Raw genomic sequence first — 19,613 nt, 5'->3', positions numbered from 1 at the left:
GGTAAAGCTACAGTGTAGTTGTCCTGTGGGTAGTATAGTAGCCTCAGTGCAGTGTTCTCGGATCATTAGTGGTGTGCTTGTTGTTAGTAAATTGTTTTAAAATAACAGGACATTTAGGTAGTTAGTCATTGTAGTATATAGTAAGTGTGTATTAGTTAATGTCCATTTCTTGTGTGATTATGTCAGTGAAACCTGAGTGTTAGGATATTTAGTTCAGATTTTATTTCTTTAGTTTACTATGGTTAGATTGCGTAGTCAGAAAGATATCAACATGGATAATGAGCAACAGTCAGTAAGTAGTGATACCGAGTTGGAAAGTGGGACACAAAGTAATGTTAGTGACGTAGTTCAGGAAGTACAATGTGAGAATCTGGGGGCAGAAGGACAAGAAATGTTGCCATTGCCACCCAGTGATTCAGTTGATAGCGGAAATACTGTGCCATCCGCAAGCACTGGACACGGACCAGAGAGTGGTGAGGTGTCAGAAGTGCAATCATTAAGAGTTATGTTCGAGCGCATGCTCAATTTCCAAGCTGAATTTGTACGTGTGCAAGCAGAGCGTGATAGAGAACGTGATGCTAAACAAGCAGAACGCGATAGAGAACGTGATGCTAAACAAGCAGAACGCGATAGAGAACGTGATGCTGAACAAGCAGAGCGTGACCAGAGATTGGTAGCTGAATTTGCCAAACAAGCAGAGCGCGATAGAGAACGTGATGCTAAACAAGCAGAGCGTGACCGACGCCTGCATGAGAGGGACTTGCAGTTGATGCAAACTTTAGAAGTTATGCAAAGTGAGATTGTTAGTTTGAAACAAAAATATGAAACCATACCCAAAACGGTGCAAGAATTAAGCGAAAGAGTAGATAGTGTTCAAGTGGCTAACGCCAATATAGTAGAGGAAATCAGTGTCCTGACTAATAGGGTCGAACAACTAGAAATTGACACAACTCAAGTAATTGAGAACAAAGTGACCGAACAAGTGCACAAAGTAGAAAATGAAGTCATAAAAGAAATAGATCAGAAAGTGCACGCCGCAATTGAGGCCAGAGATGTGGGCTCAAGTGCGGATGTGCAAGATCTAAAAAGGATAGTGCACAAAGACATTCCGCTGTGGCAGCGGAGTGTGGACCGTCGTCTTGCCGAGTTGGAGCTTAGCTTGCGGCATGACGAGGCACGGGCGTATGTCACGCCAGCCAGGTCCAACAATGATAGGCATATAAATACTGCAGTAAAAAATTGCGACTGCGAGACAGAACAGGCAACCAATGTAAGCGAAACAAATAAATGTCATTCCAAAGTAGTGATTGAAGAAAGCTTGATTAGGAACCGACAGTTTCAGATCTTTACAACGGAGAAGAAATCTGTTCACCCTGTAGTGTTTATCAAGGGATTTGGAAACATTTTGCCTAGCGTTTGGAGTCATACCCAGAAAATACAGCTCGTTATGTCTTACATACAAGGAGATGCTGCATTATGGGCAACCGAAGCAGCTGACAGTTGTGATACATATGAGCAATTTGAAAAAGCATTCTTGGCCAAATATTGGTCAACATGTATCCAGGAGAGATTACGGAAGGAGGTATATAATCCAGAGCCGTATTCTCCACGACTAGGCAATTTGCGAAAATATTTCGAGAAGTACATTAATAAGACCCGTTACTGGGACGAACAGATTTCATCCCGGGATTTGATCAGACTTTTGAAATCACACTTGCCGATACATGTAAAGGAAAAACTTATACACGTGCCTGAAAATGATATGGAACATTTCTTGTCTGTTCTGGACTCAATTGACCTGATTCAGGAGGATGTTAAGGCAGCCACTGAACAGGCTAGAAGTAACGGAAACGGTTATAGAAATGGTAGAAATAACACGCCTCCACCAAGTAATGGAAACGGCGGAGGTAATAATAGGAGACAAGAGTATGCACAAAACGGAAATAGAGGTAGAGACCGGAACGGCAATAGTCCGCCGGTGAATAATGACCGGAAAAGGAGGTTCGATGACCGGTATGAGACAGGCCCACCAAGCAATAATAGATGGAAAAATGCCAGGGGGCCGAGCAACACTAATACTTATAATGATGCAAACCGAACTTGGCCGCAGAACCAGAGGCCCAGTCCGGACCGGCAAAACAGTGATAGATATGACAATAACCGACCGCCACCACAAAATGCGCCAATTGCGCAACCGTGGCGGCCGACGCAACACAACGTGCACATAGTGGAGGTCAGTGACACAGAGCAGCCACGCCCATCCACTAGCAATAATTCAACAAACTAGATGCAGCCGAGATACGCTCTCCATCGTCGGCTGAGGTTTGGAGTGAGAGCAGCCCGACACAGAACAAAACACCGAACAAAATCTGTATCCTTAGGTATAATGACGGGGTACAGATGGGAGATGAATTAATAACTGAACCATCCACGTGCATAAAGGAGCACAAAGACAAAGTATAAGCGATAATAGAGATCAAAATTAACAATATTGATGTGCAAGCGGTCGTAGATACAGGTGCTACTGTCAGTGTTATGAGTATGGACTTATTCAAAGTACTGGGGAAGGAAAGGCGTATGCTGACTTTTCCCGTGAATAATTGTAAAGTCACTGGAGCCATAATAAAGTCACTGGAGCCATAAGTGCACAGCGACAAATAATTAAACTCCAAGTGCGGGTAGAGATGTATGTAGGGGATGAAGCCATAGCGTGCTCATTCCTGGTAGTAAAGGGTTTAAAGGTAGCCTGCATTTTGGGGGTAGATTTTTTAAGAGAAAGGGACGCAATAATCGACCTTTCTCGGGGAAAATTAAGCTTGATGAATGCTGGTAGGAGAATAGAATTGTCCATGCTCAGATCTGAAGAGGTACCTGTACCTAATTGTAACGCTATTAACATAAGGTGTAGGAATCAGTGGATACTACATTTAGACAATCATTGTCTAGGTCAGAATCTCTATTATCCTGACGTACAAGATGATCAATTAAAAGCAAATGTGGACGCACTTGTGAACAAAGTATCACAGTCCGAAAATTTGAACTCTATGCAACAGCAGGATTTGGTACAGTTATTATCTAATTATGCAGATGTATTTTCAGAACGACCAGGAATTGTTAAGGGATATCAGTACAATATCGAGGTAAAGCCTCACAAAACTTACTGTCGAGCCTCATACTCCATTCCTTGGCCCAAGAAGGAAAAAGTTTTTTTACGAACATTTGGAGAGTTAAATAAATTTTTCAGGTTATACATTGTATATAAGCACACAAGATAAGAAAAGCAGGGTGCAACCTTACCAGGTGCGCTCAAAAAAGGAAAGAAAAATATAATCGACATGTGACGAATAACCAAAAATTTAGTGTTGGGGACTTGGTACTCTTACGCAATCATCCTAAGTCCTCGGCATCCTTGAAACAGAATAGCAAGTGGCAATTGGTGTACAATGGACCTTTTAGAGTAGTAAGTGTGCCACATGAGTGTAGCTATCTCTTAGCAGATCCCCACTCAGGGAGAGTACGGGGACTGTATCCGCGTAAGGATGTGAAAGCATTCCTACAGTAAAAGACTAATAGTCCTATGTGGACACCATTCTTTTGTAAATAATGAACATTAATGATGTGTGATCTTTAGAGATAATGTACTAGTGTAGAAGTGTTTAGTTATAAGAATATGATTGACTTTCTTATGTGTATGGATATTTGTGTTATGTACTCTTTTAATTTGTGTTATCTAGAACATGCTCTAAATGTTTGCACAGATAATCTGATTAGTGCAATTATTTGTAGTGTTAAGCTGTGACAGAGTTCAATCAAAAAGAACATTTTAGTAATGATTAGTTAGTGTACTACATAATTTTCTATGTGCCCAAATTTGAAATATTTCTTGGCACAATCTTCTCTATTATGTGTATGTATGTATATATGTGTAGCTGTCAGATTGACAGATTCGAACCCAGAATAATATCAATAATATGAGGCCCTGAGAACTTTATTATCTAACCAATGTTATTAGAGAAAATAATGCACCCAGTAGTGACCCGAGGGCACCACGGGAGGCAAACTTGTTGCAAATTTATGTAATGCAAAGTTACGCACAAAAAAGCTTCAATTGAAGCATGTGCAGATTCAAACAGTAAAAAAGAGCTAGCCAGATACAGTCCAAGTCAATTTTTGCCTACAGAGACTACACTGTAGTTACGTAGGACGTTGATAGTAAAGTGTGACATGAGTTCAAAGGAGTTATTGAACAATATGCCTGAATCCGGCTGGAATGCACAAATAAAATCTACTCGAACACGAATATAGATGACTTTTGGGCAAACTAATACCAAATTTTAATATTTTGTTACCATGTACGCAAATATCACACCTTGGTAAAGAGTTACGAATGTGCTATTACAAAAAAAAAAAAAAAAAAAAATTGCACAGCGGACATTGTAAATAAAAATAAAGGAACTTAAACAAAAGTGCAGTATTGTGCGGCAGAGACAGACAGTGACTGTTAAACCTGCAGCAATACGTCACGGAATAGTTGTGTATAAGTGATAAAAAACTGTATCATCGCCGTGTGTGCAAGTGGACAAGGAACTAGCACGACACGAACAGTGAACCGATAACGGATGGTGGATCAAGCTAGTGTCAAACTTTAACTCTTTGTGTGTCAAGGGACGCTAGGAAAGCGCATTGACTACGAAGATACATTTTGTCCTAAGGTGAAAACTTGCGTGTGACTAATGACAAGTCATGACATGGTGAAAAATATTGTGTGCCCATAAAACGTGTTACTGTGACAACGAAATATTGTGCAAACCAGACTAGTGAAGGCCTACTGAGTAATAACTGCCACTAACTGTGTGCGTTCTTTCCCACAGCAGGAAAAATGCCTATAAGGATAGTACACTGTTTCTGAACTTGTTGCATGTTTCCTGGAGCACTGCAAGAAAACGTCGCACGGGCGAGCGGATATCCAACGCGCATCCGGCTACATCAGCTATGCAGCGGCCGCAGCAGCCCGTAGCAGACCAGACAGACAGCCACGCCCCTTCGCGCCGTAGCTGTCAACGCCGGGGGCGGTGACCTACACGGAGTCAGCGCGCCGCGCCGAGCGCCGCTCAACAATCACTCCGCACCGCTCACCAAATACAGCATTATTGATTTTTTTTTATGTTCACATAAACTGAATAACATGTCAATGACTTCATTTCGATAAACATTGAACATTTACTATGTATGTCCGTAAGTGATATATCCTAGGACAAGTGTCCTTGTAGTGTATCACAAGAATAATAGTATCATACACAAAAAAACTTCCGTCGAACTGTATGTGACTGTGATATTGTGTAATTGTGTAACCGTTTGTGACGAACTGCTAATTTAATTCAAATGAATAACTGCTAAAGAGACAATATTGACCACGAACCAACTGGGATGGCTGGGCTCCGGCACAGTTTTGCCCAGGTTTCCTGTTTGCCTACGCCCAAATGGGGGAGCCATGAACTTATATAATCCTGGGACTAAATAAAAGAGCCATTCCGTAAAATATACAAGTGTAAAGAACGTTACTGGCACCATTGTGTCAAAGTGTAAAAACTCTTTGCCAAATGCTGCCAGGGGGCAATGTAACGTTCCCTGGCAAACTCACGTTATTAAAAAAAAAAAAAAGGAGTTTATTTGTACCACATACGCCGCTCTGGGCAAGTTGTATATATCGTAATTATTGAACAAAAATATTACTGAATGTGGTGTAAAAGACATTTGTTATTCTCCTTATATTTTTTGTTGTAATATTTCTCTGTATTTAGGATAGGAATTTTTCTGTATTTATTATGTGATTGTAAAATGTGTCAGTATTTGCGATAGCAGAGATATAAAATGTTGCCAGAAGAGAATAATATCGTCAATTTGCAAAGAAATGTTAATAGTCAGCAATACTATTTAAGCACAATGCATTATGTATTCTTTGGTCTTCTCTGTTCAGAAGTCATTGCGGTAGGACACTGTGAAAAAGTTTTTTTTTACGAATGGGTAGACTTCTTTTGTCTCTGTCTGGACTTAGCCGCCATTAGACGATCCGTTACGAATTAATGTGAGTTGTATTGTTGTTTGATCTAAATATATTAGAGTTTATCAAAAGTGTGAATTATTTATGTAAATTAGCTTGCCCACGTCATCTATAAAATTTCTTTAAGAATTTTTCAGCATTTTTTTAGCGGTGTTGCTGGGCTGTGCCGCGACCAACAATAGCAAACCCGTAAATCGGGAACAGATGCATAAAAATCAATGGTGAATTAAGAAATTGTTCTTCTTTTTCAGTGATCCTGTGGCTGATAAAATTTGAATTAATTATACGTTTGTGCATTCGTAGGCGGATAGCTAATGTTAGTTAACATTGAAATTTAAAAAGTTTGGTTCTTTCAAAATATCTTAAATGTGTAATGAAGTAGGTTTGATCAGTGATAAATGTCGGCTTGGCAATAATTAAAACATTTTCTGCTAATAGAGGTAATCTTGTGTTCTATGGCTAGTGCCGGGATAAAATTCAGTAAAAATATTTAACAAAAAATCCACTGCATCAGGAAAGTGTATACCAAGGCCGAATGATTTAAAGGACCCAATTCTCAACCTAATATTCTTAACCAGTTCATATGAGTTCACGTAAATATTATTTTTTCCTTAAATGTACGTAATAATTAAGTAAAAATTTTTTATTACCACACGAAAATAAGAGAGTGGTTCTACAACAAAGTTCGCACGAAAGAAAATTAACTTAAAAACAACAGATAAATTTTATTATTCTTCTTTAACGAAATTTCAAATCAATCCCATTCATTTCCGCCGATTTCGTTAAAAATTGAGCCTTTTGAATGAAATACCGACAAAATTTCTATGTTTACTCGTCAATGTGAAGGTCCATCGGATACAGTAAAGCTGCATTGGTGCATCGGAATCTAATTCTTGTCTCCCAGGAAATGCTCAAAGCAAACCACAAACAATGAGAAGAGTCAGTCCTCTTGTACCTTGTCGGCATTGTGCAGTTTAAATTAAATCCCGACGCAATTTCTGTGTTTCATCGACAATGTGAAGGTCAATCGGGAACATTAAAGCTGCATTTGAGCATCGGAAACTAATACTGGTCTTCCAGGAAACGCTCAAAGCAAACCACAAACAATGAGAAGAGTCTGTCTTCATGTTCCTTGTCGCCATTGTGCAATTTGTACTAAATCCCGACCCAATTTCTGTGTTTCATCGTCATTGTGTAGGTCCAACGGATACATTAAAGCTGTAAAGGTGTAACGATATCTAACACTGGTGTCCCAGGAAACGCTCACAGCAAACCACAAACAATGAGAAGAGTCAGTCCTCTTGTACCTTGTCGGCATTGTGCCATTTGAATTAAATCCCGACCCAATTTCTGTGATTCATCGTCAATGTGAAGGTCCATCGCATAAAGTAAAGCTGCATCTATGCATCGGAATCTGGTCTCCCCGGAAATGCTCACAGCAAACCACAAACAATGAGAAGAGTCAGTCTTCTTGTACCTCGTCGGCTTTGAGCCATTTGAATTAAATCCCGACCCAATTTTGGTGTTTCATCGTCAATGTGTAGGTCCATCGGTTACAGTGTGGCTACATTGATGCATCGGAATCTAATACTGGTCTCCCAGGAAGCGCTCAAAGCAAACCACAAACAATGAGAAGAGTCAGTCCACTTGTACCTTGTTGGGATTGTGCTATTTGATTTCAATCCCGAGGCTATTTCTGTATTTCATCGTCAATGTCAAGGTCCATCGGATACAGTGAGGCTGCATTAATGCATCGGTATCTAATACTGGTTTCCCTGGAAACGCTTACAGCAAACCACAAACAATGAGAAGAGTCAGTCTTCTTGTACCTTGTCGTCATTGTGCCATTTGAATTAAATCCGGAAGCATTTTTTTTGTTTTATCGTCAATATGATAGTTCATCGGGTACAGTAAAGCTCAATTGGTGCGTCGGAATCTAATATTGGTCTCCCAGGAAGCGCTTAAAGCAAACCACAAACAATGAGAAGAGTCAGTCTTCTAGTACCTTGTCGGCATTGTGCCATTTGAATCAAATCCCGACGCAATTTCTGTGTTTCATTCTCAATGTGAAGGTCCAACGGAAACAGTAAAGCAGCATTGGTGCATCGGAATCTAATTCTGGACTCCCAGGAAGCGCTCAAAGCCAACCACAAACAATGAGAAGAGTTAGTCTTCCTGTACCTTGTCGGCATTGTGCCGTTTGAATTAAATCCCGAAGCAATTTCTGTGTTTCATCGTCAATGTGAAGGTCCATCGGATACAGTAAACCTGCATTGGTGCATCGGAATCTAATACTGGTCTCCCAGGAAACGCTCAAAGCAAAGCACAAACAATGAGAAAAGTCAGCCTGTATGTACTTTGTCGGCATTGTGCCATTTGAATTAAATACCGAGGCAATTTCTGTGTTTCATCGTCAATGTGACGGTCCATCGTATACAGTAAAGCTGCATTGGTGCATCGGAATCTGATACTGGTCTCCCAGGATACGCTCAAAGCAAACCACAAACAATGAGAATAGTCAGTCTTCTTGTACCTTGTCGACATTGTGCCATTTGAATTAAATACCGAAGCAATTTCTGTGTTTCATCGTCAATGTGAAGGTCCATCGGGTAAGGTAAAGCTGCATTGGAGCATCGGAATCTAATACTGGTCTCCCAGGAAACGCTCTAAGCAAACCACAAACAATGAGAAGAGACAGCCTTCCTCTATCTTGTCGGCTTTTTGCCATTTGAATTAAATCCCGACGCAATTTCATTGTTTCATCACCATGTATCCATCGGATACTGCAAAGCTGCATTTGTGCATCAGAATATAATACTGGTCACCCAGGAAACGCTCATGGCGTACCACAAACAATGAGAAGAGTCAGTCTTCTTGTACTTACGTCACCATTGTGCCATTTGAATTAAATCCTGACACATTTTCTATGTTTCTTCGTGAATGTGAAGGTCCTCCGGATACATTAAAGCTGCATAGGTGCATCGGAAACTAATACAGGTGTCCCAGGAAACGCTCAGAGCAAAGCACAAACAATGAGAACAGTCAGTCTTTTGTACCTTGTCGGCTTTGTGCCATTGGAATTAAATCCCGACGCAATTTCTGTGTTTCATCGTCAATGTGAAGGTCCATCGGATACACTAAAGCTGCATTAATGCATCGGAATCTAATACTGGTCTCTGAGGTAATGCTCAAAGCAAACCACAAACAATGAGCAGAGTCAGTCTCCGTGTACCTTGTCGGCATTGAGCCATTTGAATTAAATCCCGACGCAATTTCGGTGTTTCATCGTCAATGTGAAGGCCCATCGGTTACAGTATGGCTACATTGATGCATCGGAATCTAATACTGGTCTCCCAGAAACCGCTCAAAGCAAACCACAAACAGTGAGAAGAGTCAGTCTTCTTGTACATTCTTGGCATTGTGCCATTTGAATTAAATCCCGAAGCAATTTCTGTGTTTCATCGTCAATGTGATGGTCCATCGGATACAGTAGAGCTGCATTGGTGCATCGGAATCTAATACTGGTCTCCCAGCAGACGCTCAAAGCCAACCACAAACAATGACAAGAGTAAGTCTTCCTGTACCTTGTTGGCATTGTGCCGTGCGAATTAAATCCCGACGAAATTTTTGTGTTTCATCGACAATGTATCCATCGGATTCAGTAAAGCTGCATTGGCGCATCGGAATCGAGGACTTGTCCTCCAGGAAACGCTCATAGCAAACCACAAACTATGAGAAGAGTCAGTCCTCTTGTACTTACGTCGCCATTGTGCCATTTCAATTAAATCCCGACTCAATATCTGTGTTAATTCGTCAATGTTAAGGTCCATCGGATACAGCAAAGCTGCATTGGTGCATCGGAATCTAAAACTGGTCTCCCTGGAAACGCTCAAAGCCATGCACAAACAATGCAAAGATTCAGTCTTCTTGTACCCTTTCGGCATTGTGCCATTTGAATGAAATACCGACGCAATTTTTGTGTTTCATCGTTAATGTGAAGGACCATCGGATACAATAAAGCTGCATTGGTGCATCGGAAACTAATACTGGTCTCCCAGGAGCCGCTCAAAGCAAACCACAAACAATGCGAAGAGTCAGTCTTCTTGTTCCTTGTCGGCATTGTGCCATTTGAATTATATCCCGCGCAATTTCTGTGTTTCGTCGTCAATGTGAAAGTCCATCGGATACAGTAAACCTGCAATGGTGCGTCGGAATCTAATACTGCTCCCCCTGGAGACGCTGAAAGCAAACCACAAACAATAAGAAGAGTCAGCCTTCTTGTACTTATGTTGGCATTGTGCCATTTGAATTAGTTCCCGATGCAATTTCTGTGTATCATCGTCAATGTGAAGGTCCATTGGATAAAGAAAAGCGGCATTTGTGCATCGGTATGTGAAACTGGTCTCCCAGGAAACGCTCAAAGCAAACCACAAACAATGAGAAGAGTCAGTCTTCTTGTACCTTGTCGGCATTGTGCCATTTGAATTAAATCCCGACGCAATTACTGTGTTTCACCGTCAATGTGAAAGGCCATCGGACATAGTAAAGCTGCATTGGTGCAACGGTATCTAAAACTGGTCTCCCAGGAGACGCTCAATGCAAACCACAAACAATCAGAAGAATCGGTCTTCTTGTACCTTGTCGGCATTGTGCCATTTGAATCAAATCCCGACGAAAGATCTGTGTTTCATTGTCATTGTGAAGGTCCATCGGATACAGTAAAGCAGCATTGGTGCATCGGAAACTAATACTGGTTTCCCTGGAAGTGCTCAAAACAAACCACAGTCAATGAGAAGAGTCAGTCTTCCTCTACCTTGTCGGCATATTGCCATTTGAATTAAATCCCGACGTAATTTCTGTGTTTCATCGTCAATGTATCTATTGGATTCTGCAAAGCTGCATTGGTGCATCGGAATCTAATACTGGTCACCCGGGACTCGCTCATAGCAAACTTCAAACAATGAGAAGAGTCAGTCATCTTGTACTTAAGTCACCTTTGTGCCATTTGAATTAAATTCCGACGCAATTTCTGTGTTTCATCGTCAATGTGATGGTCGAACGAATACATTAAAGCTGCATAGGTGCATACGAAACTAATACTGGTGTCCCAGGAAACGCTCAGAGCAAACCACAAACAATGAGAAAAGTCAGTCTTCTTGTTCCTTGTCGGCATTGTACCATTTTAATTAACTCCCGACGCATTTTCTGTGTTTCATCGTCAATGTGAAGGTCCATCGGATGCACTAAAGCTGCAATGGTGCATCGGAATCTAATACTGATCTCCCAGGAAGCGCTCAAAGCAAACCACAAACAATGAGAAGAGTAAGTCTTCCTGTACCTTGTCGGCATTGTGCCGCTCAAATTAAATCCCGACGCAATTTCTGTGTTTCATCGTCAATGTGAAGGCCCATCGGAAACAGTAAACCTGCATTGGTGCATCGGAATCTAAAACTGGTCTCCAAGGTAACGCTCAAATCAAACCACAAACAATGAGCAGAATCAGTCTTAGTGTACCTTGTCGGCATTGAGCCATTTGAATTAAATCCCGACGTAATTTCGGTGTTTCATCGTCAATGTGAAGGTCCATCGGTTACAGTATAGCTACGTTCATGCATCGGAATCTAATACTGGTCTCCCAGGAAACGCTCAAAGCAAACCACAAACAGTGAGAAGAGTCAGTCCTCTTGTAGATTCTCGGCATTGTGCCATTTGAATTAAATCCCGACGCATTTTCTGTGTTTCATCGTCAATGTGAAGGTCCATCGGATTCAGTAGTGTTGCATTGGTGCATCGAAATCTAATACTGGACTCCCAGGAAACGCTCAAAGCAAACCACAAACAATGAGAAGAGTAAGACTTCCTGTACCTTGTTGGCATTGTGCCGTTTGAATTAAATCCCGACGCAATTTCTGTGTTTCATCGTCAATGTGAAGATCCATCAGATACAGTAAAGCCGCATTGGTGCATCGTAATCTAATACTGGTCACCCATGAAACGCTCAAAACAAACCATAAACAATGAGAAAAGTCAGTCTTCTTGTACCTTGTCGGCATTGTGCCTTTTGAATTAAATACCGACGCAATTTCTGTGTTTCATCGTCAATGTGAAGGTCCATCGGATACAGTTAAGCTGCATAGGTGCATCGGAATCCAATACTGGTCTCCCAGGACACGTACAAAGCAAACCAAAAACAATGAGAAGAGTCAGTCTTCTTGTACATTGTCGGCATTGTGCCATTTGAATTACATCCCGACGCAATTTCTGTGTTTCATCGTCAATGTGAATGTCCATCGGATACAGTAAAGCTGCAATGGTGCGTCGGAATCTGATACTGCTCTCCCTGGAAACGCTCAAAGCAAACCACAAACAATATGAAGAGTCAGTCTTCTTGTACTTAAGTCGGCATTGTGCCATTTCAAATAGATCCCATGCAATTTATGTGTATCATCGTCAATGTGATGGTTCATTGGATAAAGTAAAGCTGCATTGGTGCATCTGAATCTAATACTGGTCTCCCAGGAAACGCTCAAAGCAAACCACAAACAATGAGAAGAGTCAGTCTTCCAGTACCTTGTCGGCATTGTGCCGCATGAATTAAATCCCGACGCAATTTCTCAGTTTCATCGCCAATGTGAAGGTCCATCGGATACAGTAAAGCTGCATTGGTGCATCTGAATCTAATACTTGTCTCCCAGGAACTGCTCAAAGCAAACCACAAACAATGAGATGAGTCAGTCTTCTTGTACCTTGTCGGCATTGTGCCATTTGTATCACATCCCGTCGCAATTTCTGTGTTTCATCGTCAATGTGAAGGTCCACTGGATACATTAAAGCTGCATAGGTGCATCGGAAAGTAATACTGGTGTCCCAGGAAACGCACAGAGCAAACCACAAACAATGAGAAGAGTCAGTCTTCTTGTACCTTGTCGGCATTGTGCCATTTGAATTAAATCCCAACGCAATTTCTGGTTTTCATCGTCAATGTGAATGTCCATCAGATACACTAAAGCTGCATTGGTGCATCGGAATCTAATACTGGTCTCCGAGGTAACGCCCAAAGCAAACCACAAACAATGAGCAGAATCAGTCTTCGTGTACTTTGTCGGCATAGATCCATTTGAATTAAATCCCGACGCTGTTTCGTTGTTTCATCGTCAATGTGAAGGTCCATCGGATACAGTAGAGCTGCATTGGTGCATCGGAATCTAATACTGGTCTCCCAGGAAACGCTCAAAGCAAACCACAAACAATGAGAAGAGTAAGACTTCCTGTACCTTGTCGGCATTATGCCGTTTGAATTAAATTCCGACGCAATTTCTCTGTTTCATTGTCAATGTGAAGGTCCATCAGATACAGTAAAGCTGCATTGGTGCATCGGAATCTAATACTGGTCTCCCATGAAGCGCTCAAATAAACCACAAACAATGAGAAGAGTCAGTCTTCTTGTACCTTGTCGGCATTGGGCCATTTGAATTTAAATCCGACGTAATTTCTGTGTTTCATTGTCGATGTGAAGGTCCATCAGATACAGTTAAGCTGCATAGTTGCATCGGGATCTAATACTGGTCTCCCAGGAAACGATCAAAGCAAACCATAAACAATGAGAAGAGTCAGCCTTCTTGTACCTTATCGGCATTGTGCCATTTGGATTACATCCCGATGCAAATTCTGTGTTTCATCGTCAATGTGAAGGTCCATCAGATACAGTAAAGCAGCATTGGTGCAGTGGAATCTAAAACTGTCCTCCCAGGAAACGCTCAAAGCAAACAACAAACAAGGAGAAGAGTCACTCCTCCTCTACCTAGTCGGCATTTTGCCATTTCAATTAAATCCCGACGCAGTTTCTGTGTTTCATCGTCAATGTATCCATTGGATACAGTAAAGCTGCATTGGTGCATCGGAATCTAATACTGGTCTCCCAGGAAACGCTCAAAGCAAAGCACAAACAATGCGAAGAGTCAGTCTTCTTGTACCCTGTCGGCATTGTGCCATTTGAATTAAATCCCGACGCAATTTATGTGTTTCATCATCAATGTGAAGGTCCATCGGATACAGTAAAGCTGCATTGCAATCTAGTACTGGTCTCCCATGAAACGCTCAAAGCTAACCACAAACAATGAGAAGAGTCAGTCTTCTTGTACTTTGTCGGCATTGTGATATTTGTATTAAATCCCGACGCAATTTCAGTGTTTCATCGTCAATGTGAACGTCCATCGGAAACAGTAAAGCTGCATTTGTGCATCGGTATGTAAAACTGGTCTCCCAGGAAACTCCCAAAGCAAACCACAAACAATGAGAAGAGTCAGTCTTCTAGTATGTTGTCGACATTGTGCGATTTGAATTACATCCCGACGCAATTTCTGAGTTTCATCGCCAATGTGAAAGTCCATCGGATACAGTAAAGCTGCATTGGTGCATCGGAATCTAATACTGGACTCCCCGGAAATGCTCAAAGGAAACCACAAACAATAAGAAGAGTCAGTCCTCTTGTTCATTGTCGGCATTGTGCAGTTTGATTTAAATCCCGACGCAATTTATGTGTTTCATCGTCAATGTGAAGGTCCATCGGAAACAGTAAAGCTGCATTGCAATCTAATACTGGTCTTCCATGAAACGCTCAAAGCAAACCACAAACAATGAGACGAGTCAATCTTCTTGTACCTTGTCGGCATTGTGATATTTGTATTAAATCACGACGCAATTTCTGTGTTTCATCGTCAATGTGATGGTCCATCGGGTACATTAAAGCTGCTTTGGTGCATCGGAAACTAATCCTGGTCTTCCAGGAAACGCTTAAAGCAAACCACAAACAATGAGAAGAGTCTGTCTTCCTGTTCCTCGTCGCCATTGTGCCATTTGAATTAAATCCCGAAGCAATTTCTCTGTTTCATCGTCAATGTGAAGGTCCATCAGATACAATAAAGCTGCATTGGTGCATCGGAATCTAAAACTGGCCTCCCAGGAAATGCTCAAAGCAAACCACAGACAACGAGAAGAGTCACTCTTCTTCTACCTTGTCCGCATTATGCCATTTGAATTAAATCCCGACGCAATTTCTGTGTTTCATCGTCAGTGTGAAGGTCCATCGGATACAGTAACGCAACATTGGTGCATCGGAATCTAAAACTGACCTCAAAGGAAATGCTCAAAGCAAACCACAAACAACGAGAAGAGCCACTCTTCTTCTACGTTGTCGGCATTTTGCCATTTGAATTAAATCCCGACGCATTTTCTGTGTTCCATCGTCAATGTATCCATCGGATACAGTAAAACTGCATTGGTGCATCGGAATCTAATTCTGGTCTCCCAGGAAACACTCAAAGCAAAGCACAAACAATGCGAAGAGTCAGTCTTCTTGTACCCTGTCGGCATTGTGCCTTTTGAATGAAATTTCGACGCAATTTTTGTGTTTCATCGTCAATGTGAATGTCCATCGGAAACTGTAAAGCTGCAGTGGTGCGTCGGAATCTAATAGTGGTCTCGCAGGAAACGCTCAGAGCAAACCAGATACAATGAGAAGAGTCAGTCTTCTTGTACTTAGGTCGGCATTGTGCCATTTGAATTAGATCCCGATGCAATTTCTGTGTTTCATCGTCAATGTGAAGGTCAATCGGATACAGTAAAGCTGCATTTGTGCATCGGTATGCAAAACTGGTCTCCCAAGAAACGCCCAAAGAAAACCACAAACAATGAGAAGAGTCAGTCTTCTTGTACCTTGTCGGCATTGTGCCATTTGAATTAAATCCCGACGCAATTTTGGTGTTTCATCGTCAATGTGACGGTCCATCGGTTACAGTATAGCTGCTTAGGTGCATCGGAATCCAATACTTGTCTCCCGAGAAATGCTCAAAGCAAACCACAGACAATGAGAAGAGTCAGTTCTCTTGTACCTTGTCGGCATTGTGCAGTTTAAATTAAATCCCGACGCAATTTTGGTGTTTCATCGTCAATGTGAAGGTCCATCGGTTACAGTATAGCTGCTTAGGTGCATCGGAATCAAATACTGGTCTCCCAGGAAACGCTCAGAGCAAACCAGATACAATGAGAAGAGTCAGTCTTCTTGTACTTAGGTCGGCATTGTGCCATTTGAATTAGATCCCGATGCAATTTCTGTGTTTCATCGTCAATGTGAAGGTCCAACGGATACAGTAAAGCTGCATTTGTGCATCGGTATGCAAAACTGGTCTCCCAGGAAACGCCCAAAGAAAACCACAAACAAAGAGAAGAGTCAGTCTTCTTGTACCTTGTCGGCATTGTGCCATTTGAATTAAATAACGACGCAATTTCTGTGTTTCATCGTCAATGTGAAGGTCCATCAGATTCAATAAAGTGGCATTGGTGCATCGGAATCTATAACTGGCCTAACAGGAAACGCTCAAAGCATACCACAAACAACGAGAAGAGTCACTCTTCTTCTACCCTGTCGGCAGTATGCCATTTGAATAAAATCCGGACGCAATTTCTGTGTTTCATCGTCAATGTGAAGGTCCATCGGATACAGTAAAGCAGCATCGGAGCATCGGAATCTAAAATGGGCCTCCCAGGAAACGCTCAAAGCAAACCACAAACAACGAGAAGAGTCTGTCCTCTTGTACTTAAGTCGCCATTGTGCCTTTTTAATTACATCCCGACTCTATATCTGTGTTTAATCGTCAATGTGAAGGTCCATCGGAAACAGTATAGCTGCTTAGGTGCATCGGAATCTAATACTTGTCTCCCAGGAAATGCTCAAAGCGAACCACAAACAATGAGAAGAGTCAGTCCTCTTGTACCTTATCGGCATTGTGCAGTTTAAATTATATCCCAACGCAATTTCTGTGTTTCATCGTCAATGTGAAGGTCCATCGGGAACATTAAAGCTGCATTGGTGCATCGGAAACTAATACTGGTGTTCCAGGAAACGCTCAAAGCAAACCACAAACAATGAGAAGAATCTGTCTTCTTGTTCCTTGTCGCCATTGTGCAATTTGAACCAAACCCCGACCCAATTTCTGTGTCTCATCGTCATTGTGTAGGTCCAACGGATACATTAAAGCTGTAAAGGTGTAACGATATCTAACACTGGTGTCCCAGGAAACGCTCAGAGCAAACCACAAACAATGAGAAGAGTCAGTCCTCTTGTACCTTGTCGGCATTGTGCCATTTGAATTAATTCCCGACCCAATTTCTGTGTTTCATCGTCAATGTGAAGGTCCATCGCATAAAGTAAAGCTGCATCTATGCATCGGAATCTAATACTGGTCTCCCAGGAAACGCACAAAGCAAACCACAAACAATGAGAAGAGTCAGTCTTCTTCTACCTTGTCGGCTTTGAGCCATTTGAATTAAATCTCGACGCAATTTTGGAGTTTCATCGTCAATGTGAATGTCCATCAGTTGCAGTATGGCTACATTGATGCATCGGAATCTAATACTGGTCCCCCAGGAAGCGCTCAAAGCAAACCACAAACAATGAGGAGAGTTGCCATTTGAATTAAATCCCGATACAATTTCTATGTTTCCTCGTCAATGTGTAGGTCCATCGGAACATTAAAGCTGCACTATTGCATCGGAATCTAATTCTGGGCTCCCAGGAAACGCTCAAAGCCTACCACAATTAATGAGAAGAGTCAGTCCACTTGTACCTTGTTGGGATTGTGCTATTTGATTTCAATCCCGAGGCTATTTCTGTATTTCATCGTCAATATAAAGGTCCATCGAATACAGTGAAGCTGCATTAATGCAACGGTGTCTAATACTGGTTTCCCTGAAAACGCTTACTGCAAACCACAAACATTGAGAAGAGTCAGTCTTCTTGTACCTTGTCGGCATTGTGCCATTTCAATTAAATCCCGACGCAATTTCTGTGTTTCATAGACATGCAAAGGTAGATCGGATACAGTTATACTGCATTGTTGCATCGGAATCTAATACTCGTCCCCCAGGAAACGCTCAAAGCAAACCACAAACAATGAGAAGAGTCAGTCTTCTTGTACCTTGTCGTCATTGTGCCATTTGAATTAAATCCCGACGAATTTTCTGTGTTTTATCGTCAATGTGAAAGTTCATCGGGTACAGTAAAGCTCAATTGGTGCGTCGGAATCTAAAACTGGTCTCCCAGGAAGCGCTAAAAGCAAACCACAAACAATGAGAAGAGGCAGACTTCTTGTACCTTGCCGCATTGTAACATTTGAAATAAATCCCGACTTAATTACTGTGTTCCACCGTCAATGTGAATGTCCATTGGACATAGAAAAGATGCATTGGCGCAACGGTATCTAAAACTGGTCTCCCAGGAGACGATCAAAGCAAACCACAAACAATGAGCAGAATCAGTCTTAGTGTACCTTGTCGGCATTGAGCCATTTGAATTAAATCCCGACGTAATTTCGGTGTTTCATCGTCAATGTGAAGGTCCATCGGTTACAGTATAGCTACGTTGATGCATCGGAATCTAATACTGGTCTCCCAGGAAACGCTCAAAGCAAACCACAAACAGTGAGAAGAGTCAGTCCTCTTGTAGATTCTCGGCATTGTGCCATTTGAATTAAATCCCGACGCATTTTCTGTGTTTCATCGTCAATGTGAAGGTCCATCGGATTCAGTAGTGTTGCATTGGTGCATCGAAATCTAATACTGGACTCCCAGGAAACGCTCAAAGCAAACCACAAACAATGAGAAGAGTAAGACTTCCTGTACCTTGTCGGCATTGTGCCGTTTGAATTACATCCCGACGCTATTTCTGTGTTTCATCGTCAATGTGAAGATCCATCAGATACAGTAAAGCCGCATTGGTGCATCGTAATCTAATACTGGTCACCCATGAAACGCTCAAAACAAACCATAAACAATGAGAAAAGTCAGTGTTCTTGTACCTTGTCGGCATTGTGCCTTTTGAATTAAATACCGACGCAATTTCTGTGTTTCATCGTCAATGTGAAGGTCCATCGGATACAGTAAAGCTGCATTGGTGCATCGGAATCCAATACTGGTCTCCCATGAAACGCTCAAAGCAAACCACAAACAATGAGAGGAGTCAGTCTTCATGTACCTTGTCGGCATTGTGCCATTTGAATTAAATACCGACGCAATCTCTGTGTTTCATCGTCAATGTGAAGGTCCATCGGATACAGTAAAGCTGCAAAGGTGCATCGGAATCTAGTAATGGTCTCCCAGGAAACGTTAAAAAAAACCACAAACAATGAGAAGAGTAAGTCTTCCTATACCTTGTCGGCATTGTGCCGTTCAAATTAAATCCCGAAGCAATTTCTGTGTTTTCTCGTCTATGTGAAGGTTCATCGGATACAGTAAACCTGCATTGGTGCATGGGAATCTAATACTGGTCTCCCAGGAAACGCTCAAAGCAAACCACAAACAATGAGAAAAAAGGCAGCCTTTATGTACCTTGTCGGCATTGTGCCTTTTGAATTAAATACCGACGCAATTTCTGTGTTTCATCGTCAATGTGAAGGTCAATCGGATACAGTAAAGCTGTTTTGGTGCAGCGGAATCTAATACTGGTCTCCCATGAAACGCTCAAAGCAAACCACAAACAATGAGAGGAGTCAGTCTT

General features: G+C 41.7%; 1 protein-coding gene across 1 annotated transcript in view; it reads left to right on the top strand.

Moving 5' to 3' along the window:
* The first annotated feature begins 271 nt into the window (after positions 1–271).
* The window catches only part of LOC124742170 (E3 ubiquitin-protein ligase BRE1A-like), a 31,108-nt gene continuing 11,766 nt past the window's right edge, over positions 272–19,613 (top strand). Inside the window, exon 1 of the mRNA XM_047248758.1 lies at positions 272–1,270. Within this exon, the coding sequence (XP_047104714.1) occupies positions 272–1,270 (999 nt within the window). The remainder of the gene's footprint in view (positions 1,271–19,613) is intronic.

Source organism: Schistocerca piceifrons, unplaced genomic scaffold (genome assembly GCF_021461385.2).
Source record: "Schistocerca piceifrons isolate TAMUIC-IGC-003096 unplaced genomic scaffold, iqSchPice1.1 HiC_scaffold_2167, whole genome shotgun sequence".
NCBI lineage: Eukaryota > Metazoa > Arthropoda > Insecta > Orthoptera > Acrididae > Schistocerca > Schistocerca piceifrons.
This window is presented reverse-complemented; position numbering and strand designations above follow the sequence as displayed.